The sequence below is a fragment of the Gigantopelta aegis genome, chromosome 4 (assembly GCF_016097555.1).
Source record: "Gigantopelta aegis isolate Gae_Host chromosome 4, Gae_host_genome, whole genome shotgun sequence".
Lineage (NCBI taxonomy): Eukaryota > Metazoa > Mollusca > Gastropoda > Neomphalida > Peltospiridae > Gigantopelta > Gigantopelta aegis.
In genome coordinates, this window is record NC_054702.1 from 106552064 (window position 1) to 106577947 (window position 25884).

Sequence of the window (25884 nt, forward strand, 5' to 3'; positions counted from 1 at the left end):
GAAGTCATGATGGGGTCGCCGCCATGGGCCTAACGGTAACTATCCACCACAACTGCAAATCCTGCACAGATCCATACTTTCAGGAGGTGTGGGGGTCAGTTTTGTCAATAATACACACAATGACATGTCCACCAAATATAAGTTGCGTGTAATTGTTCGGGGTTGGGGAGGGGGTGGGTAGGCCTATAGACTGTGGCAAAAGACATTTTTAGACGGGGTCGGGTCATGCTCCCCGGAAGGAAGAAAATGCTTAGAGCATAATTAGGTTTTCGACTCCTACTCCTCCCCCCTCCGTACACGCGCATGAATACTGTGAATACCACATTCTAAAATTGTATGACTGTTTTCTTTATTTATCAACGAAATTTTAATTTTACATGAAATAGGACATGTTTCTGTGGGGCCAGCACACAGAGCAAAAGTAATAGAAGTGCTTAACTTTTTTCAAGGTGTATAGGTAGAGTAGACTGTTAACCGACTTACTTTTTTTTAACTTTTCTTTTAAAAATATATATGCCACTGTGGGTAAAACGTAAAAGCGCATTTCAAACAGGCCGACAGTTTATTTGTCACGCATTGTGTGGCATTTACGTTTTATATTGGTCAAGGACGAGCATTGAGCTCGAGCGCTTTTCTTGTCAGTTTATAGGACTTTTGCAGACATGTCGTCTGTTTTTCGAGTCGCAGTACTGAGACAGGTATATCTTTCTATGTAATGGTTATGTTATTTTTGTATGTCGCACCAAATTTAGTCCCACTTGACATGTGCTAAAGGTGTATCGTCAATGCCCCCAATTCCGTAATGCTTGAAATTCCGTGAGGCTTGTTTTATGCCCGATTTGTACAACCAGTATCAGATTTGTCGTCGTCTGCTTGTCGTTCATTTGTAAAGTATTTCTTTGTTAAGTATTCAGAAGCATTTTCATCAACAAAAATCAAAGCATAAAATATCTTAACATAATAGAACAGTTTACAACCCCACCCCCAAAGTAAAACCATTCAATTAAGTTTACTATTGACAGGAGAGGTCAGCTCACTCCAAACTAACTCTCCCTTTGCCAACTCAACCAAGATAGGCCAAAGCTCTAGTCATTCTAGTTAACTACCCCCCCCCCCCCCCCCCCCCCCCCCCCAATAAAAACTATTTGAAGTGTATGGACTTTGTGCTTGGTCGCCCCAATCATACCTTGCTTTGTTCAAACATAATTTAGAATGGATACGTCTGGGCTAGCTCTAACCCTAGCCCGAGTACTCTGACTGTAAGAGAGCTAGACGGACATTTGGACATAAACACGCTCTAATGAGAGCGTGTTTATGTCCAAATGTCCGTCTAGCTCTCTTACAGTCAGAGTGCTCGGGCTAGCTCTAACCCTTGCTAATAGCAAATTTGAAAAATGGTTGGGGTGGTGGGTGTAAGTTTTATTACACTGATTGGGATGACCACTAAAGTCTGAACCACATTGTTATCAACTACAATAAATTATTCTCCTACTTTTAATTACTGATAAATTTTACCTACATTTTATATTAATATTAATGATACATGATGATGTCAAGTAATAACTTAAAATTATAAAACCTTTTTTTTTTCACTTTCAGCATTTAACAGGATGTATGTTAACAAGATGCTATGCATCCGGGTCTGTTGTGAGTATTACAGATGTTTTTATATTTTTATATAAACCACTAGCAATATTAAAGATTAGATTTTGTTGTTATTAAAGGAAAAATGCATGTTCCTGCAGGGTATTGCTTGTGTTTCAGTACTGAGAAGTAGGCAGAATTCAACAACATGATGTAAATAGAGCTTTGACAGTGATACAGATATTTTGTAACAATGGCTGAGGAGTGGGATGTAGCCCAGTGGTTAAGTGCTCGCTTGATGCGCGGTCAGTCTGAGATTGATCCCCGTCAGTATTGGGCTATTTCTTGTCCCAGCCAGTGCATCACCAAGCTGAGAATTTGCGCCGCCAAGCTGAAGATTTTCACAGACGGGTTCGTCAAGCTGATAAAAAATGCCGCCAAGTCGAAAATCAGTCCGCTATGACGAAAAAAACTTCCGTCGGTTCTATTCACCTATCGCTATATTTAGCCTTTACTTGGACTTGGAGTATATAATAATAATATTTTAATTCAACACATTTGTAAGAACGAATCTGATTGGATCCCTGCTAAAAATTTCAGGTTGTAAAATCACCGATATACCGGTCGCAAAATGTCCACGTTTCGAACAAAATTAAAACCGGGCCTCCCCAATATCCAGCAGTGATAAAGCGGGAGTCGTTAAAGCCGCACACCCTAGTTCCATCCAGCGAAAATAAATTATAATTTGGTTAATCTACAAACCTGTAACACACTTAGATCACGTTTTTATCAAATGGAGTGAAAAAGCAGGTTTTATATCGATAAATACCATGGGAATCATGTCCCAATTGCTTGAAATAATTTTGAAAGTTAGTATTCTGATGTCACCGGTAGATGTCACTCGAAGCACAACAATGCCTACGTCACGACAAATTTCACAGACTTGGGGTGCGTTCTTTTCACCTCTCCTGGACATGTTCCAACTGTTCTGTCCTGGTTGTATCCTCTCTCCAGATATCGTAAGACTTAGCAAAATTATTGGTTTTAAGGGTTTGTAACGTTTTGTATTGAGACACTTACTTGTCTGAACTTTATTGTTATTGAAAATGTTCACGAACTGTGAAGAAAAATCTCACAAATGACAACAAATCGGATGTTGATTGCGCTAACCGTGCACGAGAAAACAAACTGAACCAAAATGATAACGGTCACGTGGTACACCAACGTCTGTGACATTGAAATGGAAATATGCCGTCTAAAAATAGATTAGACCTTGTCTGCTCAACGTTTTTTTCTCAAACGTGTGTGTGTTTTTAAGAAATACGAAAAATGCATTTTGTGGTATTACAAAAACCATGATTACCAGGATTACCAAAAAACACTTCAGGTGAATGGAAATGTATATTCTAAATAATAAACGGTAAGTAAAGTGCAATTTTATTTGTGAAAAAATTGGTTTAATAGCGAAAAACAACGCCGTAATGGTTAACAACTAGCCGTAACTAGGGTGTGTCCCGGCACAATCTCAGTGGTGCAACGTAGATTGCCTCTCAACAGCTTGGCTACTCTAATTCAATCAGCAAGCGGTAATTTTTGACAGACAGCCGCCCGTCACTTCATCATTGGCAATTTGCATATTATGATTTTTAGTAAATCTTAGTCCTTGCGAGTAATTGACAAGGGTCCGGGCAAATTTCATGCAAGGGAATTGTCTATTGTTGGCTGTTGGCATGTTGAAAACCATAAATCGAGAATAATATTTTATGCAATGAAAGACGGCAAAATACTATCCCCAGATGCCAGGAAATCGCATCTATATGAGCTTTTATTTTCAAAAATTTCCGGGTGAGATTAGCTCACTGGCTGCACACATTTAGGCCTATGATCATCTATTGTCCGAACCAAATTGTTAACAACTACGAAAAATTACTCTCCTACCTTTAATTGCCGTTAGATTTCCTCTAGACACAAATCTTGAAAAAACCATTACAATGACACAGATTCCACATACCAGATGCTAACCATGTCATCTATATCGACTTCGCTGAGAGCGCATAGGGAAAAAAGCATGTAATTTTGTATCAGCTGCCATTTTGACTTTTTATGGAATATTCTTCAAGAGGGGGTGAAAGGATAGGACTTAATCTAACAACGTCATAACATGTTATGATATAAAAGCAAATGTGATGACGTCATGCTATTATTATTTTTGGTTATTATTATTATTATTTTAATGATACCACTAGAGATCATCGATTTCATATTAATTGTGTCACATACTTTGGAGGCTTTCACCCCTCTTGAAGAGTATTCCATAAACAAACAACATGGCAGACGGCAGAAAACTGCATGTATTTTTCCCTATGCAATCTCAGCAAAGACAATATCGGTGACATCGTTGCAGTCTCGTGTGTGGAATCTGTATATTTGTAGTGGGTTTTTTCCGATTTGTGTCTGGACAAACTTTGGAGGAAATCTAACGGCAATTAAAGATAGGAGAGTAATTTTTTGTAGTCGTTAACAATTTGGTTCGGACAATAGGCCCTACTACTTCAGCGTGACCGGTGCCGGTGCGGCAGATCATGAGATAGATTATGGTTAACTTTATTTAAATCAACTATTAAATGCCAGAAAAAAAGCACCTTTTGTGACTTAAGATTTAAAAAAAAATCCGGTGCGAGAGGGGGCGAACCCCTCACACGAGCTCACCCCCTCCCCCCCCCCCCCCCCCCCCCCCCCCCCCCCCCCGTGGACTTCAGCCACATGTCCACCAACTTGGTCGCATAAAAGTTGGAGAACACTGCACTGGTATATCAAGGCTGTGGTATGTGCTATCCTGTGTGGGATGGTGCATATTAAAGATCTCTTGCTGCTAATGGAAAAATGTAGCAGGATTCCTCTCTAAGACAATATGTCAAAATTACAGTAAAGTACTTTTAGAACGAACACACTTATAACAAACTACCGGTTAGAACGAACTGATTGTAAAGTCCTGATTTTCTCCCCTATATAGTATTAATATATTTTAACGTATATAACAAACTATGTATAATGAATTAACTGTTAAAACAAATAAAACAAAGTAAATTTGATGTAGCTATGCCTGTTTCATTCGATTGCTGACATCGCTACAGCCCTGCAGGCTATGGGACCAGTGCTCACTAAGCAGACAAAACCCACCCCACTAATTCTTGTGTTTATGATATTTAAATTTGAAAAATCCAAAATGGCCGACTTCCTGAATGAAAACGGCCAACTTCTGTAAATGTTTACAACGAACTACTGCTATAACGAACCGATGGTCCTGGTCCCATGCAGTTCGTTATAAGAGTACTTTACTGTACCAAATGTTTGACATCCAATAGCCGATGATTAATAAATCAATGTGCTTTAGAGGTGTCGTTAAACAAAAGAAACTTTCAATTTCAGTGGCTGAAGAGCTGTACCCAATGCCCACAGTTTCATGTTCATTGGATAAATGGTCATTTAAATGTTTTCTTTGACACTGTGTACTGTAACCTCACCATGGTGCAGGGGTATAACATTCTCTTTAAGAATGGTTAATACAGTGCAACTCCCCTATTGGGGCACCTTGTTTGCCATGAGGTGCATCCCGTGAAGATAGATGATGGGATCCTGGTGGTTGAGTTTGGGGTATACCTACGGGTACTTTGGCCTGGATTTCAAATAGATGGGTGGTCAGGAAGGCCCAGCTTGATCAATCAGCTGGCACATTGCTTGACTAACCATATGCATTTGTTGCTCTCTAGGCGGTGGCTAATGTCACTTGGGTATTTATGTTTTATTAATGCTTAAAGGAAACATGACACGAGACCATATTATAGCTCATTTTAAAAGAAAAATGATATAAAAATAATATACAAATAACTTTATAACAATAAAATACGTGTAGTTAACTTAAAATGAAGAAATTACGCTAATCAGTATCAAAGTACGATTTATGCATATTTCTTCGTGAGCGTTCGGAAAAAAAGGGAAGTGACGTCAGAGCCGCTGTACTCTTCCATTGTTGTTAACTGTTTATATATGGAGTAAGGGGCTTACGATCTTTTCAGTCCAACAGTGCCGTACTGCGCGGCCTTTGGGTGTAAAAATAAACACTTTAAACGATCGGGATTGTCTTTTTATGGTTTTCCAAAGGATTGTATCCGAAGAAAGACGCGTGTATTTTATCGCAAAAGAAAAGATTGGACACCAACACCGCATAGTACTTTGGTGTCAGCCTATTTACAGCCCGGAGCCCGAACGTTACCCGGAGACAAATACAGTACTCGGTTGCGAATGCCGAGGTGTACATTGTACATATTTGGCACAAAGATACACCTCAGCATGATGTATTTATATATGTTAAAACAAAAATGTAGAATTTTTATTTATTTATTTTTTTTTTTGGAAAAAAAAGATTTTTCATGTTAGGGCTGTAGGCCTACATAACAAAATCTGTATTCACCGTCCGAAGAAGGAAACGTCAATAAGTAATTAAATATGGCATATACAAACATGGGATTTGGCATGAGGATACATCTCAGTACGATGTATTTAAATATGTTTTTAAAAAACGTGTAGAAAACAATAATAATTTTAAATAATGTTTTTAATCTTCGGGCGGAATACGTCACAAAAACGTTCCTCATCGCCCGAAGCCCCAAAGCAACACGAAGTTCAATACAAAATAAACCACTACTGTCGGTGTCGAAATAACTATTATGTTTCATCCACGGGCTGACTTGAGAATCGGAGTGTTGTTTTAGTTAATTGGTCCTTTCTTTCCGTGGCCTGCACATGTGATTCCTGATTGGCAGGTGTATATTGCAGGGTATCGACCAGGTAAGTGATTACCACGGTCTAGACATACGTACAAAATACGTGCCAGTTTTTTTAAGATCACAGGGTATTGTGGCGTAACCTGTCGGGACTATAGTACAATATTAATGGACATTATCAGCCGCCCTGCTTCATTACTGTAAATAATGCTGTAAAACCCTTGATTAAGTAGACTTTCCCATCTAAAATTACAAAACTGACCAATTACGTAGTACCAAAGAAAAGAAAATTATCACTTGGGTATCGTGAGTGGTCGTTTTTACTCTAACGCACCCAACCAATAGGCCTAATAATATGCTACTTTTTTTTTATGAGAGAAAAATACTATAACCCCATTTCGTTCTATTGATGCAAATAGAAATATATTTAGTTTAAAAGTTGATTATACTCTCAAGTCATTTATGTTGTTTTACAAGCCAGGTTAATTAAAGTGAAGCGCCTTGTCGTAAATTAGAGCGTTTGTGCATACAGATTTCATTATGTACAGCCCGAACATAAAAAATGCGATATTTTCTAAAAAAAACCCACCCAAAAATGTTTGTCCTACATTTATATTTTTTACATATTTAAATACATCATATCGAGGTGTATCTTTATGCTAAATATGAACAGTATACACCTCGGCATTAGCATCCGAGTTTCGGTTTTGTCTCCGGGTTACTTTCGGGCTCCGGGCTGTAAATTGGTCGACCGGTCTGGTCTGGCACCATCAGTTTCTCCACCCTCCGACTCGCTATCCGTTTTTTCTTCAGTATCACTGTTGTAAGTAAATGTGTGTCTTTCTTCATTTACTAACAGCTCATATTGATACGGCAAAACGTTTTGCGAACGAACACTCATTGTTTTGGTAAGCTGTGCAAGTCTTAGATTCTTTATGCGTGGTACGGACTAATGCTTTTAAGTGTAAGGCGTCAGATCAAGCGACGCGTCTCTGACGTCACGGACCTCGTGATTGCCCTGCTCATTAAAGATCGGCAATTTCCGCTAAGAGCTCGTATCTGGGGTTCTTTTATGGAGATATTTTAAGTAATTAATTTTTTATAAAAAATTTTTTTAGGTGATTCAATTTATAATTAATTGTACATGGTTGGTGCCAAATATGGTTTACGTGACATGTTTCCTTTAAGTATATCAACCATGTAACCGTGGCATGGCTGTCTGCTGGTTATCCACAGCATCATGTCTCCTTGTTGAACTCCATGGTTAGTGGGTTCATGGTTGATGAATTGTAATAAATATAGTCTGGATAAAATTCTTCTGATCTTGGCCAAGATTTTTAGCCTTGGGCAAACTTTCATCATTTGGTGTGCATAAAGGGCTTGTCTGACTCGCTAGTGAGCCAAAAATTTTAGAAATGGGTAGCCATCAAGTGACAGCACACACCACTCTAAATTCCTCATGATTTGGCAGGAGTTGATGATAATGAAATCCTTGAAAATTTATCATCACAAAGTGTTACATCAGTGAAAAGGATAATGTTTTGACGAAACAACAAACTTGTTCCAACAAACACATTTACCTTGTGCTTTAATAAGCCATTTCTTCCCCAGTCTATCAAGGCTGGATACCTCTGTATACCTGTTGAACCATATGTTCGCAATCCTTTGCACTGTTTCGAATGCCTGATGTTTGGCCATGGCCAAACAGCATGTAGAAACAAACTGACATGTCCTGTTGTGGTCAGCTAGACCATGACGGTACGGCATGCAAAAATGACATCATATGCATAAATTGTAAAGGAAAACATTTTGCGTATTTACATGAAGGCCCAAGATGGAAGCTAGAAAAGGAAGTCCAACAGGTAAAGGTTGAAAAGCGTTTATTGTTTCAGGAAGCCAGGAAGTTGGTGGAAACACTAAATGTGCAGCAGGGAAGTACCAAAATGCTTGCTGTCCGACATAAAAAAAAAAAGAAGCCGAAAACAAGCAGCTAAGCCTGCCTCAAAACAAAAAGTAGTAGATCAGGTTCGAAAGCAATCTACTGCTTTGAAAATGTCACAGGCATCAGTGTCATTGAATTTGAAAAATCCACCAAACCGGTCAGGCACTAGTCTCCCTAAGACAGCAAATAACACCAAAAAACCTATTGAAGTACCTTCAAGTTGGCTGAAAAAGATTGAACAACGTTCGATATTTATGAAACGTTGACCGACATTGGTGATGACGATATGGAGATTTCATCTCCAGATCATTATCGATCACAAAGACCACCATTGCGTGGACTGCCATGTCCAGGTGACATTTCGTCTGTAAATAATAATTTAAATACCGACCAATCACACTTCGCCTTTTATAACGTTATTTGGGAGCGTACAAATTCTAAAATTATCTGGCGAGACTATTTATGTGGCCGCTGTATCACGAACCATACAGGGCTGGTTTAGGCGACTGCTCAACTGCAAAATATATAACTGTAGCTGTTTAATTTATTTTTTAAAGAACTAAATCAATATTCAATTTTGCATTACAAATTATTTATTTGATAAAATAAAACACGTTTTAATGCATTGGTGAGATTGGTCTGGTGAGATACAAGTTTTTGTTGATGTTTTTTGTGTAACAATACCACTAGACCACATTGATTAAGTAATCATCAACTGTTGGGGTGTCAAACATCTCACCTAACCAGTGCATCACAACTGGTCAAAGGCCATGGAGAAATTGTCTCCTGTGCAGGCGGTGGGGATTTGATCAAATACCGGGAGACTCCCGTGGAATCCGGGAGGGTTGACAGGTCTGAATATGCCGACATTTCAAGATAAAAAGTTATACGCACTCAACAAAACAAGTCCAGATTTCGAGATGTAAGTTGAAGTTCAGTATCTTTAAAAGTAAGAAAAAATGTGTGTGTCCTAAAGATACCACCATATTATTTATTTCATGGGTAGTTTGTTTTTAGATTATATGAAAAGAAAGTTTGAGACCTTAGTACATTTTAAATTACTGGTGTTTAAGATAATGATAGTTATTTTAACACTGTATGGCTGAACGTTGATTCATTTCTATGGCAACGAGATTAAATAATAATCGTAACCATTTTGAAGTTTATATACGGAGTCCTCGGCTGTTACGGCTGTGGTTCATATAACCAAGCTCCATTTCAATTAGATTGTCGCTCGAGCAATAGGTGAACTTGTTGGCCTATTTCAATATTAAAAAACATATGCCACATATAGTTTTCCAGACTTGTTTTTCTCACTGCTTCTGGATAAAATGTATTGTTACAGATCAAGTTTGACTTTCATGACAGTTACGGCCCTTGAATTTTTTTTTTTCAAGACATTTATTTTGCATTACCTGAAGATATCAAAGATGAAATTTTGTCTATATTTCTTTTATATACTGTTACATATCAAGTTTGACTTTCATAGCAATGTACAAATGTAGGTTTACTCATTCTTTATCTTTTATTTTAGCCAACAACTAAGAATTTTATTAATGGAGAATTTGTGGAATCAAAGACCGATAAATGGATTGATCTTCATAATCCAGTAAGTTGACAGACAATTATTATAATCTGTTTACTTGTGAGTATACATTTGTAAAACTGTTTGCTCTTAGTTTACAAACAGGGAATTGACTTGCTGAAATAGAAAAATGTATGTTATATTCTTTATTACTAAAGGGTAAATAGTGCCCAACGCAAAAGGTTATCTTTGCATATCGTGTAAAATGTTATTTGGAGAGAACTTGCATGTAGAGTTATTTAATGTAACTTTCAAAATGTTATTTAATTTTTATTCATGAAGTAAATTTATGCAGTCAGTCTCAAAGCGTTATTTAATTTTTATTCATGAAGTAAATTTATGCAGCCAGTCTCAAAATGTTATTTAATTTTTATTCATGAAGTTAATTTATGCAGCCAGTCTCAAAATGTTATTTAATTTTTATTCATGAAGTAAATTTATGCAGTCAGTCATGTCTTATTTGTTCCATTACGGATGATTTGTTAAACCAAAACACAAACACAAACAGGGGAAATTGAATAATGTTGGTCAAATGATGTCATAGTGATAGAGGGATGATGTAATGTTTGAGGAGGGAGACTTCATGTTACATGAGGGAAGAGGGGAACGAAAACTGCCAGATTTTGTGTTTCATTATTGTTGACCAGCATGCTATTCCGTCATACTCCTTGCTGTTGTTTCCAGGCTACCAATGAGGTAATAACTCGTGTGCCCGAGAGTACAAGAGATGAGATGGAGGCTGCGGTAGCTGCTGCTAAGGAGGCGTTCAAGAGCTGGTCTCGGACAACCGTCCTCACGCGCCAGCAGATCATGTTCAAATACCAGCAGCTCGTCAAGGATAATTTGGTTTGTATATGTTTGATTGAATTGTTATTTTATGCATATTGTGCTTTTATTTAGCTGAAGAAAACATTGCAAATCTAGTGATGTAATTTGGTTTCTGTTTCTGGTTTCAGTTTTGACAAAAGAGTAGAATTTCGCTTTCAATTTCGTTTTTTATTGACATTTTAATGAAATTAGGTTTGGTAATAAGAAAACGTTGAAAAGCTGAAAAAAAAGTTTGTACAATAATCATGTCCCAGGCTTGTGAGTCTTTTATTTTTAAAAAATCAAAAATATTATTTAGCCAGCTTAGTAAATATAAAAATACATTAGCCTACAGATATCACTAGCCTGAGATTCTTTCCCTCAAATCTTTTTTTTTTTTTTCCATATATAAAATAAACTATTTGTCAGCATGGTTTTATTTTGCAATTAAAACAAAAAAGTAGTGAAAACAACCCCCGAAAATTGTAGTTTAAAACATACTCAATTGGAATACCTTGGCCGAAGTGTAAGTACAAATCAAATGGCTGAGTTGTTTCAAATGGGTCAATATCGTAAGTCCTCGGTTAAAGTCACACAATATGATAAGAACGGCCGACATCATGGTAATTGTTTCCGTTTGTAGTCTGGATTAACTTTAACAAACAATTTATCTTAATTCTCATTTTGATACAAAAAAAAACATTTTCCGATCGCAGTGTTGACAGCTAATCTATCTTTTTTCTCAGAAATTAACAAAAAAGCTGATATTGAAAAACCCACAGAAAATATCTTATGGGTACAAATAAAAAAGTACGGGTACAAATCAAGGGTTCAAACAAATAAACATGGATGATTTTTGCAGAAAACATGTGTGGATTAGAAAACATGTGGATGCGGTAAAAGAGACATTATGTTCACAGACAAACAGGGTTTTCCGAACTCTGCCTCGTTTTCACCCAAGTTAAAATGGCAAGGAGTTTGCATTGCAAACAACATCGCATGTCGTTCAAAACATGTAGCAAATTAGGAGATCAACATCACAAAACGTTAAAATATGAGTCATCCGGCAGGTTATTGCCAGAAGTGGATTTTGGTATTGATTTGCCAAGAAATTTTGTTTTCCATTTCGGAAGAGCTGGGCTAAAAATGGCAAAAAGATGAAACCTGCTGCTACCTCATAGGCTACTCATGACGATAAAGCAGTTCTAAGGGATGTTTCCATAGACAGGTTACTACATACCATAGCCTTTGATGTACATGTCATGGAGGACTGGTTCTGCCACAACTATTCATCCCCACTGGACGTCAAAGTATGATTTTTCCATATACACGTTTTGAAGAGTGCCATTTCCCTTAAGGCCATTAACTGGCCGAAAGCCTGCTCAAGTTACTGAATTATTAGCAAAGACTTAAGATTTAAAAAAACCCCAACCCTACAACATACATGAAGAAACTGACTTGTATAGTGTTATAGCTCACTCGACACCTTGTTGATCCATTATATTACGTTGGTGCCAGACTCTAACACATGTTAAGTCGTTTGCAGTGACCACTTAATCATTGTGAGTTCTCAGCCAGATTCATTTCAGTAGTACTAAAAATTATACATATTACTTTCGTTTTAACAACGACACAATAATCAGTTACTTAATACTTTCACATTTTTAAAGAAAATATTCATTTGTTTTGCTTAAATGTTTTTTTTAACAGACGTAGTAGTTTTTGATAATAAAATACATTTCAAACCATGTGTGTAATTTGGAATGTTTCTGAATCAATGTTGAACATGATGAAACATTACCTTATTCACCTTATTAAACATCACCTTTTTCTATTGGGAAAGGAAAACACTATTTGTATTTTTTAAATTCTAGATTAAGTCTGCCCTTCTTTCCCTAAATATTTTGAAAAGAGTAATTTTTTTATTCTCCCAGGTTCAAAAATGAAAGTCTGCTGACTTGATATACGGAAAAAGGATTTACTAATAGGATGGATCAAGGACATGAAATTTTCTAACATCGATAGAAGGCTTGAGGTACATGTTACTTGGTATTTTTAAAATCACCATACATTCATCTTCAAGTATTGCATATACTCTAAATTATTTTCTAGTATGAGAATATTTACATTTTTCAGAAAGAGATTGCCAAGAACATCACAAAAGAACAGGGTAAAACTCTGGTGGATGCCGAAGGTGACGTGATGAGAGGATTGCGTGAGTGTGTCTCTTGTTAATATGTTTGGACACATAATAAATATGTCTTTATTCATTACCTACTATTGTTTATTAGGATTCTGCAGACTAGACAAGTTGACACACTGTACAAAACATGCAGTGCATTCACCAATTCATATTTCCTACCATTTTATACACAGTTTTGGTCAGAAATAATAACAAAACAACCAGAAATAACTTTAATAAAAGCAGTGGCCAATTTTGTTTTTCTTTTTTTGTTGAGAATTTTAGAGTTGAAGAAGTGGTTTTCGTCAAGTATTTTCCTTGACATCAGTGTGGAATGTTGTGATAATTTTGAGGAATTGATACTGATTGTGCAGCTAATCTGATAATAAATTTGATTGTTTTACCAACAACAAAAATGATTAAATATAGGGATATAAATTATAGTTTGTTTCCAAAATTATGGTCAGCAAATCCTTGACATCTAGCCATAAGTTTAAATGTGTACAAGTAAACCTGGTTTTATTAAAAAAAATTGTAGAATTAACTGTTGTAAAATATAAAAATGTGACCCATGAAATTGATACTTACTGTTACACATATGAACATTATTTTTCGAAATTATAAACTTTTTAGATGAAAATTTATGAGAAAAAGTTATAAACCTATACACCTCCAACTTGCTTTTTGTCAAAAATTATAACAGCTAGGGTGAGATGTAGCTCAATAGTAGAAAGGTTGTTGTGAGGTGTGATGGGACATACGATCAATCACAGTTGGTGGATTCATTTGTTTCACTGTCTTAATCAGTGCTGCTTGAGACTGGTACACACCCATGGTAGGATTTTATGAAACAAATATTCTTTTCTTTCCATTGTAGTAACAACTTAGAGCATGTGACAAATAGTGTACCAAACAAATAAATCGTTGCAAGTTTATTTCCAATATTTAAGTTCTTATTCACAAGATATTCAAAGAATTACTGGTAAAAATTGAACAAAATTTGTTAGTACTGCTGTGTATAGAACGCTTGTAGAGTGTCATAAGATGCATAGGGCCTTGGATTTCATGTGTGTGTGTAAAATCATGGAACAGAAATTTTGATTCCCATGATTATTATATCGAACATGTCTATTTGACAAAAATAATACATATATAATTATTTAAAAAAACCCAGTTTCTGATGCTTTCCCGTGATCATAAGGCATGGAACTCAAAACGTTTTTCTCATAAAATTTGAAATCCTATGACCTGGATGCAAAACTAATATATTAAAGTCACATTGAATTCTTATGTTGCATTGTCAGAGTTGAGTGAATATAACTATGATTAAGATGCTTTCCTGGTACAGTGTGAAGAACATAGCTTTATATATCATTTGGTTTATTATTTTTCTTATGGCACAAGTTACAAACTTTTTTTTATTGATTCCTCTCACCAGGATGTTACATTTATTCCTTGTGTTTATCTTCAGAGGTTGTGGAGCACTGCTGCAGTATCACTAACCTGCAGCTGGGGGAGTCGTTATCTGGTATTGCCAAAGACATGGACACCGTAACATTCCGCCTGCCATTAGGAGTTACGGCTGGAGTCACACCGTTCAACTTTCCAGCCATGATTCCACTGTGGGTATGTTACTCTGTCTTCATCACAGACTTTCTTTTAATTAAAAAACTTTTAGTCAGGTAGCTGGGATATATAGCTCAGTTTGTACTAGATAAGATGGTAGAGAGAATGGTAAAGTGGTCTCTTCAAACAGTTTTCTTGTTAACCAGTGTTTCACAAAGGTCATGGTATGTGCTATCCTATCTAGGAAATTGCATATAAAATATGCCTTGTTGCTAAGAGAAAACTGTAACAGCTTTCCTCTAAGACAAGGTGTCAGAATTATCAAATGTTTGACATCCAATAAATCAATATGTCCTAGTGATATCATTAAATAAAACAAACATTACTTCAAGTAATTTGTTTCTTTTGTGTCCACTTATAACAAGTTTGATTGTCTTCACTAACACATCATTGGTCAGAAATATAATAATGACATTCTGTACGATACTGCAGGTGAAGACATGCACAGTAAGGACCTGCTGGTAAGTCTTGTTTCTTAATAGTGACTTTTCAAATTATTAAAACTACTTGGCAGGATAAAAACAATGTCCAGTTTGATGCAATTGTGTAATGAGAAAGTTATTGAAATGTTTTGATGGTTAAACTTTATATTTAATGACACTCAACAGCTTTGGAGAATATCGCTATAAGAACAGGTAATGAAATAGAGATGTTACAAATCATTTAAATCATGAATATTTTATAATATGTAAACTTTCACCTCTTTGTTTGTCTTTCCAGATGTTTCCGATGGCCACAGTTGTTGGTAACACGTCTGTGATAAAACCATCGGAGCGCGACCCAGGAGCATTGATGATGTTGATGCAACTTGCCAAGGAGGCCGGCTTCCCAAATGGAGTCATTAACGTTATTCATGGAAAACATGATGGTAGCTACTTAATTCAATTAAACATTGGTTTACTATGTTAAAGGAAATAGGGGGTTTTAGCATACTTTCCCCCACAAGATTAATTGTAAGAATTCTAGCAAAATTGTCTTCAAACATCTAATACTTTAACTGGTAAACAGAAAAATAAGTGATCTGAAACTGTAGTAATATCCTTGGTTTCAGTGTGGTAAAGTTCTTGAGACTTCAGAATTAAAAAGTGGTGGACAACTGTTAACTGTAGTTGTTTAGTTCCTTTCAGTAGTTTGAAAATAAAATCCTGTTTATGTCTGTTGAAAACAGAAAATGGTGATTTTAATTTGCCTGTTCTTCAGCTGTGAACTTCATTTGTGATCATCCTGATATCAAGGCCATATCATTTGTTGGATCAGATCAAGCTGTAAGTATTTTAACAAGATTTTTGTTTTATTGAGATACAAAGTGTGTAGTGAACCACTTAAGAATTAATTACTTACAGTAGTTTTAAAATGTTTTCGTCATTAGGAAAATGCTCATCTTAAGCAATTTTGAGCCTGCCTGCTGCAATTTTAAACTAGTAACTTTTGCAATAAAAAAAACAACTTAAAGGTGCAGACCTTAGTTTCAACCCGTAAAAATGGACACCAAGTTTAGTTAATCTACAAACCTGTAACACACATCTGGATATGGTTATAACAGAGAGAAGCTAAAGTCTGTGATGTTTAAACAGGGAAATACCATCAAAATAATTGCATAAGATAAGTATTCCGTCGGTGGCCCCATTGGGCTATTTCTCATTCCAGCCATTGCACTATGGCTGGTATATCAAATGCTGTGGTGTGTACTACCCTGTCTATGGGATGGTGCATATAAAAGACCCCTTGCTGCTGATCGAAATGAGTAGCCCATATAGTGGCAACAGCAGGTTTCCTCTCCCAATATCTGTGTGGTCCGTAACCATTTGTCTGACGCCATATAACCGTAAATAAAATGTGTTGAGTGCATCGTTCAATAAAACATTTAAAAAAAAAGATAAGAATTTTAAAATGCACTGGGTTTTGGATATAGCTACAGAATGGGATTTGAATTTGGAAGGGGATAGGGTTTATTTTCAGGACAATTTCCACTAAAGTGTTTACTATTTTTAGGGCCAGTATATCTATGAAAGAGGTTCCAAGTCTGGGAAGAGGGTTCAGTCAAATATGGTAAGTAAAATGTTTATTTTTATTATTGATGTTGTTATGTTTATGGTGGTATGGGAAGATTTTACAAATCTGTTCATGGCAATACTAAACAGACTAACATACTAATACATTTGAATGAGCTATTGTTATAATAGAATAGAATAATTGCATTGGTATATTTGTAATGGTTCTGTTTGATCCAAGTTATTTCTGTATCAGTAAAAACATTGTTATAAATTAATATAACTAATTTTGTATTGTTTATTGTTTGATGTTTCAGGGTGCTAAGAACCACGGTGTAATAATGCCTGATGCCAACAAGGAGAGTACTTTAACACAGGTGAGTTCAATGCATTTTCATGCATTGATATAACTGCTCGTTTGATTGGGTAGTTCATTTCACAGCAACCAATGAATGGGCATGTAATAAATCAGATGCAACATACAATGACCTTGACCAAGCTGTAGCAGCAGTAGTAATTTCTGAGAACTGCCGGATTACTTGTCAATATAAACAAAATATTGGTAAACAAAGGAGTATGTGTCGGTATTGTCAATATCATATATTAGGAATAAAAATTATATTATGCAAACATAATACATTATTTTTATCCTAATATATGATATTGACGATACCAAAACACAGGAGGGTAATAATATCTTTATCATATAATCATAATGCAATATATTCTTTTAAACTGTATGTACAACTATAATTCCAGTCAGCCATCAATCAATATTCAAATGATGTATGAATATGTGATGTGTCGTTTCGAATGGGAATGACCTCGGATATCCGTACATAAAAATAAACTAGTGCATGACGTTTTTGTTTGTTTTCAGTACGCTAGATAACTTTCAATGTAAAATTGCAATTGAAGTTTTTGTTTGATGACTGTTGATGCATACATCAATTCTTGAGTGGGGCTGTAGTATTTTTGCTTAAATGTCAATAAATATAGTGCCGTGACCTCAATTAAGTTGAAAAGTTATCAAATTCTGAAAGTATGTGATCTGAAAATCATCACATACTTTGATTACACTGGATATGCTAGCTATTATATGATAATGGACGTAACATCACACTTTAATTTTAATTATAAAATTTAGTTGGAGCATGTGTTTTATAAATAAAATATAACGTTAAATATATATATATGTGCTTTGGACATAGAACATATCATGGAGTGGGGAGCTGAATAAATACATTCAGGCTTGGGGTAGTAAATAAAATATTAAAGTTGCTACTATGTATTATAAAGTTTAAGTCTCTAGTGAAATAAAGGATTGTTTTAGGGACTTAAACTTAATAATACATATTAGCTTGTTTTATATCCTCTATTTAATCCAGTGTCCTGGACAGACATCCCAGACAGCTGAGGAGTATATCCATGACACTAAGTTTGAACCTTAAGTACAAAAATAAGTTGAAATTAAGAAAATGCAATAAACGTGAGCTTTAATAGACATTTTAAAGTCTATGATGATGGTCTTTTTCTAATGTTTGTGACATGGTTACTAAGCAGGTACTGGTTTTGCATTCCAATACTGGTTTTAACCCACAGTTGCATAAAGTGACCTTACTGAGTTGTAGCCGCTTTAAAATATTTTTGGAAAAACTTAATTTTTGCATTATTAAAATTGCAATTTACTTACCTGTTCTTGCTTAGGATATGGATATCTCTTTAACCAATGCATTTCTGAATAACATGATGTTTGGTAGAATATCAATATCGTATTTTTTTTTGCTAAAATAATTTTGTTTGCTTACTGCCTTGAGTAATTACTTTTATCATACAGCTCGTTGGTGCAGCGTTCGGAGCAGCAGGTCAGAGATGTATGGCCTTGTCCACAGCCGTCTTTGTTGGCGACTCCAAGAAATGGATTCCCGAGTTCATTGAGAGGTCAAAGAAACTTAAAGTCAATGCAGGTCAGTTTGATTTTGATTTCAAGAGCCGTAATTATTTGAAATTTGATTTCAGCTAATTTTAAACACTGAATGTTGCAGATAAAAATAAAGACTAAAGTAAGTGTTCTAGGGAATGGGAGTTGGTTGAAGTTAGGCTATAAGTCAAGTAAAACACTTGGTGCTCTTGTAGACAAACATTTGGATGTTGATAAATGATTGGGTTTGGTCAGAAGGGAATGAAATATTAAACCACGTGAAAGTAAAGAAATAGTGACCCAAATGTGCAAGAAAAAGGATTTCTGCCATAATTATCTGAAAGTACTGGTAATGAGTTATTATTAAGGCAGGTTTTTAAAATGTATTTTGCAATTATGATTAATATAATTTAAACTTGCACCCAGTTGATATGAGATACACCAAATTTAAGTGTGTAAGAAATGTACAAGTGTTATGGATGTGTAATACATTAGATATAATATCACATATCAGTGTTCGAGATTAACGGTATCCCGATATCCCGGGGATACCAGAATTTAATTTTGGATACCAGATTTCAAGAACCCAGTATCCCACTGGGATGCCATATAATACTAAATTGTCAGGTGGGATACCAGATTTTGAAATGTTAGTATCCATTTGGGATACTGGCCAAGAAATGTAATCTCGAACACTGCATATATGTTTGGTTAACATCTTCTCCATTTGTTCCAGGTCATGAACCTGATGCTGACCTTGGCCCACTGATCTCGCCCCAGGCTAAAGAGCGAGTCTGTGACCTCATCCAGTCTGGGGTCAACGAGGGAGCAGATCTTCTCTTGGATGGCAGAGGCATTACAGTGAAGGGATACGAAAACGGAAATTTTGTTGGCCCAACTATTCTGCACAATGTCAAGGTTTGTATTAAAACAAGTTTGTTGATGAAAAATAAGCAGTATTTTTATCCTGTTGTGCCAGTTGAGTGAAATGATACAAGACCAAGATTCATTTGTAAATATTTATCATACATTAAATTTGTACAAAAAAAATCTCTATTGAAATTGTTAGAATTTACCATCAGCTTTTATTTGATGAATTAACAAATGATATTATGAACCCTGATTTATTTCCTATCATCTTGACCCATCTATGTGACTGGCATAGTTTTTATATAGAGAAACATGTGTCCCTGGTATGACTTTTATGGGTTACAATGTTAATATTTGTTTTAGCCTCATATGAAATGTTACACGGAAGAAATTTTTGGGCCTGTTCTGATCAGTATGGAGGTGGACACCCTAGATGAAGCCATCGCATTGGTTAATGCCAACCCGTACGGGAACGGAACTGCTATCTTCACAACGAACGGAGCAACTGCAAGGAAATATGCAATGGAGAGTGACGTTGGACAGGTATTCTTCATAAATGGAGCGATTCACAGTAATGTACACACGGGGAAGAATATTTCAAAATCTTAAGTAACTGGAAGTCAGTTCATGAGAATTTTACCTTGAAAACTGATTGTTCAGTTTGGTCTCAAATTTTGAATTTATTTGCTACTTTTAATTTCAGAATGTTTAATAGTCACTACATAACCAATTGGCAGTTAGTGAGAATTTTAAGTTTGTATAACATTGCCTGGCCAGAGATTTGTCTTGGGATGGACGAGCCTGAAGCTTAATAGGATATAAGCACGTAAATACATGTAGAGTGTAAGTCAATATTCAAACGGAATGATGGTTTTTGCTAAATATTTAAGCCCTGTGTAAATAATGCCCAGTTTGAATGAGACATTTTGGATTGGTTAAATGTTTTAGTAAACAACTACATTTACAAACAAAATTTCAGTGGCATCTTTGTCAAAGTTTGGTTCATAAATAATATTTTAGCCTTTCAAATATGAAGATTACAAACCTACAAATAAAACTGGTGCTCAAGTGATGTGGACATAGAAATTTAAGGCTTGTATTTCTGGTGTTCTGTTTAATAATAAAAAAATAAAAAAATTGGACTATTTAATTTAAAGGTTGTTGTCAGTATTCCAATTCCAGTGCAACTGATGTGACCATAGAAATTAAGTTATTATATTTTTGGTGTTCTGTTGTAATATATATATTTTTATCTATTTAAAGGTGGGCGTCAATGTTCCGATTCCAGTGCCTCTTCCCATGTTTTCCTTCACGGGGTCTCGAGCTTCATTCAGAGGAGACACAAACTTTTATGGCAAACAGGTATGTGTTCCTCACTGTCCCTGCTTTTGTTAGATTCTTTAACTCACTAATGAGGTTGTTTGGTCTTGTTTTTCTCCAAAGCTTGTTAAGATCCCGATTTAAGCCTGCTTTCCATTAACACAACTCTGTGTGACATTTCTCCAGTGATAGAAATAAGCAGAATGTTTCATTAGTCCACCAGACAAGTACGTCTACAAATCTACTTGTCCATCAATATTTTAACTTGACCAAATAAGTTGTTTTATTTAAGTGCAAGGACAATGTTTTTGATTTCTCCAAATGAAATTATACATTTTACTTGTCCACTAGACAACCACTAAGGTACATTTTGCTTGTCCCAGCAGATTAGGCCTATCGCTTGTCAGGACAAACGGATAAGTGCTTATTTCAAACACTGTTATCATGCATGTTTCTGTGCATGGAAATGTGTATTTCCATACCATTGATATTTTAATTTTTTTTACAAACTTTGACATCGATGTGTACTTTTAAGCCACAAGTAAGTTTTTATACTTTGCATTACGTTATCACACAGAAAACTTAAATGTGAAAAAATTGTGCATCGGTCAAATGTCAACATACGGAAATGCGTATATCGAAAAGATGCCCTGTATATGCACTATATTGATACACTCATGAGTGGAATTAGGTTAATGGTAAGCGGGCTTAAGAAAGAAAAGGGGCGGGATTTAGCTCAGTTGGTTGAGTGCTCACCTGAGGTGCTTATGTCACAGGATCGAACCACCTTGGTGGATGTTTTCAGCTGATAGGGTTTTTTCTTGTTCCAACCAGTGCACCACAACTGAACAAAGGTTTCCTGTCTGTGGGAAAGTGCATGTAAAAAATCCCTTGCTGCATTGGGAAAAATGTAGTGGGTTTCCTCTGATGACTACGAGTCAGAATTACCAAATGATTGACATCCAATAGCCGATGATTAATTAATGTGCTCCAGTGGTGTCGTTAAACAAAACAAACTTTTTGTTTAAGAAAGAAAATTCAGTATTGGTCAGTTGATTTAAGTTTTTAGTTAAAATATTCCATGTAAGAAATTAACCCATTAGTGCCATGACTATATACTATACTAGATTTATTACTGTTCTTAGTTGATCCCATTTGTGTTGATGAATACAAAAGAGTGCCTGGACAGTGAAACCTGCACAAGTAGCCACCTGTGTTATGAGGACATATTTTGATAACTCTAATATAACTGACTGAAATGAGATCTTGCTAGCCACTTTGTCTTAAGAGGTTTCCATTAGTTATCCATAATCAACCTAAGTTAAGTTCAGATCACCTTTCAACATGAATGATGAATAACTTTTACTGGCAGGAAAGGAAATTGGCTTTTTGGATCTTCTGATAGAAACTATCAAGATGTAGGCAAATAATTACCTTCAAGATTAACTTTAAAATAAAAGTGTTAACTACACGTATGTGCTGAATGGTTTAAATCTGTTTTACTGTATACTTTGTACTCCCAATAATTAATAAATTGTGTTATACCCTACTTTTGCTTTCATGTAAGTGCCTCAAAGTGTCTTAAAAAATACCTGCACTAAACATTCCAAACTTTATTCGAAAACAAGGATGACATGGGTTTTTTTTTTATTTGTGATGTCATTAATCAATTTTTGTACGTTCAGTACACAGCTACACTTGGGGAAAATTACACGAGAGTTAATTTGTGGTTCTTTTTCCTTTTAGCCAAAAGCAATTTTTATCCAGAATTTTCAATAATTTTTATAAAACTAAAAGCCTTTAATGGAAAAGAAAACATCCTTAATTTTCTGGTTTTAATTTTCCTTTTAATTAAGTTCACCTTTAAATTCATATTTATCTTTATTACCACTATATTTGCAGGGCATCAACTTCTACACTCAGGTGAAGACGATCACTCAGATGTGGAAGAGTGAGGACAGTTCGCTCAGTAACCGCTCCGTGACCGCGATGCCCATCATGAAGTAATCAGCCACAGGCAATCAGCTAGACTGGTGCCTGGCTGGTAACCAGGGTAGACAAATGGTGCATTGGGACTGTCATACTCTGCATGACAGTTTTTTCTTTTTTCTTTTTGATATTTGGTACTCTTAGCAGTGAACAAATCATGGTTGTAACTTAATGTGTGGCACTATGAAGGGATCTGTTGATTTGAAGGCAGCTTTCAATTTGAAATGAAAACAAGTTTATAAATTAGGTTTGTTGTGTAATTAGTATCCATTTGTTACGTAATAAATGTAAATGTAATATGCGTGGTCAGAGTTAATGATGGGGAAACTAACCTTGGTTTCATTGGGTGTTTAAACAAGAAGAAAAACACCTACGTGATACATTTAAGATTATATAAAGTGAATACCTGGCCACATGCTTATAAACCTTAAAGTCCAGACTTTAACGTCATGGCAATGCCATTCAAATAGCATTAAAGTTTGAACTTTAATTATTAAAGTCTAGACTAAGTTTTATAAGCACGGGCCCAGAACTATGTTACTAAGAAGAGTATGACAGCAACAGATATCTTCATTCATTCTCTTGACAGATTCATTTTCATTGTTTAAGTGTGAATAGGTGGCATTGTTAGCAGCATATAATTAACTAGTAACATGACCACTTACAGCCACATGACATAAAACACCAATTATAGTGCTAGCAGATTTACATTAAAAAAGATTTTTAAATGTATATAAAGTGGATATTTTTTTAATTCAATACCCCCCTTTTTTTCTCAGAATTAACTACATTAATTAAAACTGCCACAATGAAAATAAAACTCATGATTACTTGCAAATGTAGAGAACATTCCATTTGTTCCTGTTCTGTTATGGAATGGTGAACTCCTATATACATCATGTGATGGTAGTTATACTTTTGTTCCTGTTCTGTTATGGAATGGTGAACTCCTATATACATCATGTGACGGTAGTTATGCTTTTGTTCCTGTTCTGTTATGGAATGGTGAACTCCTATATACATCATGTGACGGTAGTTATACTTTTGTTCCTGTTCTGTTATGGAATGGTGAACTCCTATATACATCATGTGACGGTAGTTATACTTTTGTTCCTGTTCTGTTATGGAATGGTGAACTCCTATATACATCATGTGACGGTAGTTATGCTTTTGTTCCTGTTCTGTTGTTCCTGTTCTGTTATGGGATGGTGAACTCCTATATACATCATGTGACGGTAGTTATACTTTTGTTCCTGTTCTGTTATGGAATGGTGAACTCCTATATACATCATGTGACGGTAGTTATACTTTTGTTCCTGTTCTGTTGTGGAATGGTGAACTCCTATATACATCATGTGACGGTAGTTATACTTTTTTTTTATAAGGGTTTTTCTACCCATTTTTCCTGTGTTTATTGAAGCAACTTTTTAATACCCAATTCCTCATCCTAATTTGTGCTATTTCTGGTTATTTGTTTCAGATCGATTAACTTATGAAATACTCTGTATAATGCTTAAAAATTAATTTTGAGAATATATATATTTTTTTGACAACTACACTGCTTGAAAATATTTTGTTTTCTTCCTAAAGAAAAATGGCTTTTTTGGACGGAGATGTTTAAGATGTATTACAAACTTCTTTTCAGCATTATTTAACTGGCTTAGTTTTTCCTCATTTGTCTTGTAACCTTTTTGGATTTCTGATGCTTGTATTGACTACTAATCAGAATATTTACATTGAGTGTGACTTGTTAGAACTATATATGAATCTCAGAGTTCACAATAAAACTATTGTACATAACATGTAATTCAGTAAATTATTTATCTGCACAGGTTTTTGTTGTCGGATTTCACTTCCATTACTTTTCTAATACCATTCACATAATTTTTATAAATTAGATCAACAAAATTGTATAGAAGTATAGGAAACAATGGTGTCTTGATAAAGGATGCTACTTAACACAATTGGTTGCATGACTAATAAGGTGAAATATTTTATTTAACGACACACACACTCTACACATTTTAATTATGGTGATATTGCGTCAGACATAGGGTCCAGAGTCAGGACCACATGGATAATGAGAGAGGAAACTTGCTACTGCTATGCAATGGGCTACTCTTTCCAATTAGCAGCTTGAGATCTTCTATATGCAGCATCTCAGACAGGATAGTATATATACCACAGCCTTGGTTCCATCAGTTTTGGAGCATGGGCTGATCGATCCTAGACCGATAATCGGGCGAGCATTTTAACCACTAGGCTACATGTTGCATGACTAATGTGCATTTAAAATTGTCTACAGAACCAGCAGGTGATTTTAAAAAGAACAAAATAATTGGACTACCAGTCTCCTGAAGTGAAATGGATCATAGGACCAATCTGAAGATCTTAACATTCTGATAAAAAAAAAATATATATATTAATCCACATAATTTATTTGCACACCATTTGGTAAACATAGTGTAGCTTTTCAATGATTTTAAAATGATTTCACAGTTTGTAAATAAGTATTCAAGAAAGAAATACTTTTAATATTTTCTAAAACAAAGATCTAGAATACAAGACAATATTCTGTGTGTGTGTATATATATATATATATAATTATATAAACATCATAGCCCAAATGATAGGAAACTGTACACAGGTATATAATAGCTGTCTTTATTTTGATACAGACTGCCCTTAAAATTTGTACAAATATATTGATGATTTACTTAAAGCCACACACCCTAGTTCCATCCAGCGAAAATAAATTATAATTTCACGTTTTTATCAAATAAAAAGCAGTTTTATATCGATAAATACCATGGGAATCCCCACGTCCCAATTGCTTGAAATAATTTTGAAAGTTAGTATTCTGATGTCACCGGTAGATGTCGCTCAAAGCACAACAATGCCTACGTCACGACAAATTTCACAGACTTTGGGTGCGTTCTTTTCACCTCTTCTGGACATGTTCCAACTGTTCTGTCCTGGTTGTATCCCCTCTCCAGATATCGTAAGACTATAATTTTGCTAACGTTTTGTATTGAGACACTTACTTGTTACTGAAAATGTTCATGAACAACAACAAATCGGATGTTGATTGCACGAACCGTGCACGAGAAAACAAACCGAACCAAAATGATAACGGTCACGTGGTATACCAACGTCTGTGACACTGAAATGGAAATATCCCCTCTAAAAATATATTAAACCTTGTCTGCTCAACGTTTTTTTCTCAGAGGCCCGTGCCATTTTATGAAATACGAAAAATGCATTTTGTGGTATTACAAAAACC

At 35.4% G+C, this 25884-nt stretch overlaps 1 protein-coding gene and 1 long non-coding RNA gene across 2 annotated transcripts; one reads left to right on the plus strand and one right to left on the minus strand.

Moving 5' to 3' along the window:
* Nucleotides 1–547: 547 nt before the first annotated feature.
* On the plus strand, nucleotides 548–24430 carry LOC121371679 (methylmalonate-semialdehyde dehydrogenase [acylating], mitochondrial-like). The gene is made up of 15 exons (XM_041497749.1): nucleotides 548–698; nucleotides 1600–1647; nucleotides 9845–9919; nucleotides 10580–10741; nucleotides 12839–12917; nucleotides 14356–14510; nucleotides 15231–15378; nucleotides 15711–15775; nucleotides 16503–16559; nucleotides 16819–16878; nucleotides 18339–18468; nucleotides 19159–19340; nucleotides 19656–19835; nucleotides 20556–20654; nucleotides 22515–24430. Exons 1-15 carry the CDS (start codon nucleotides 663–665, stop codon nucleotides 22617–22619), a joined length of 1581 nt encoding a protein of 526 aa, XP_041353683.1. The 5' UTR covers nucleotides 548–662; the 3' UTR covers nucleotides 22620–24430.
* LOC121371680 lies at nucleotides 23814–25451 on the minus strand. Its single transcript, XR_005957814.1, has 2 exons — nucleotides 23973–25451; nucleotides 23814–23908 (listed from the first exon to the last, which is right to left on the minus strand). It is a non-coding gene; the product is annotated as an uncharacterized LOC121371680 (long non-coding RNA).
* Between the last annotated feature and the right edge of the window lie 433 nt (nucleotides 25452–25884).

Bases quoted from the DNA above. Each gene is read 5' to 3' on its own strand.
- LOC121371679 (XM_041497749.1), top strand. From the start codon at position 663: ATGTCGTCTGTTTTTCGAGTCGCAGTACTGAGACAG. The intron at 12,918-14,355 runs GTGAGTGTGTCT...GTTTATCTTCAG, and splicing joins TGACGTGATGAGAGGATTGC to AGGTTGTGGAGCACTGCTGC. The intron at 16,879-18,338 runs GTGAGTTCAATG...TTTATCATACAG, and splicing joins AGGAGAGTACTTTAACACAG to CTCGTTGGTGCAGCGTTCGG.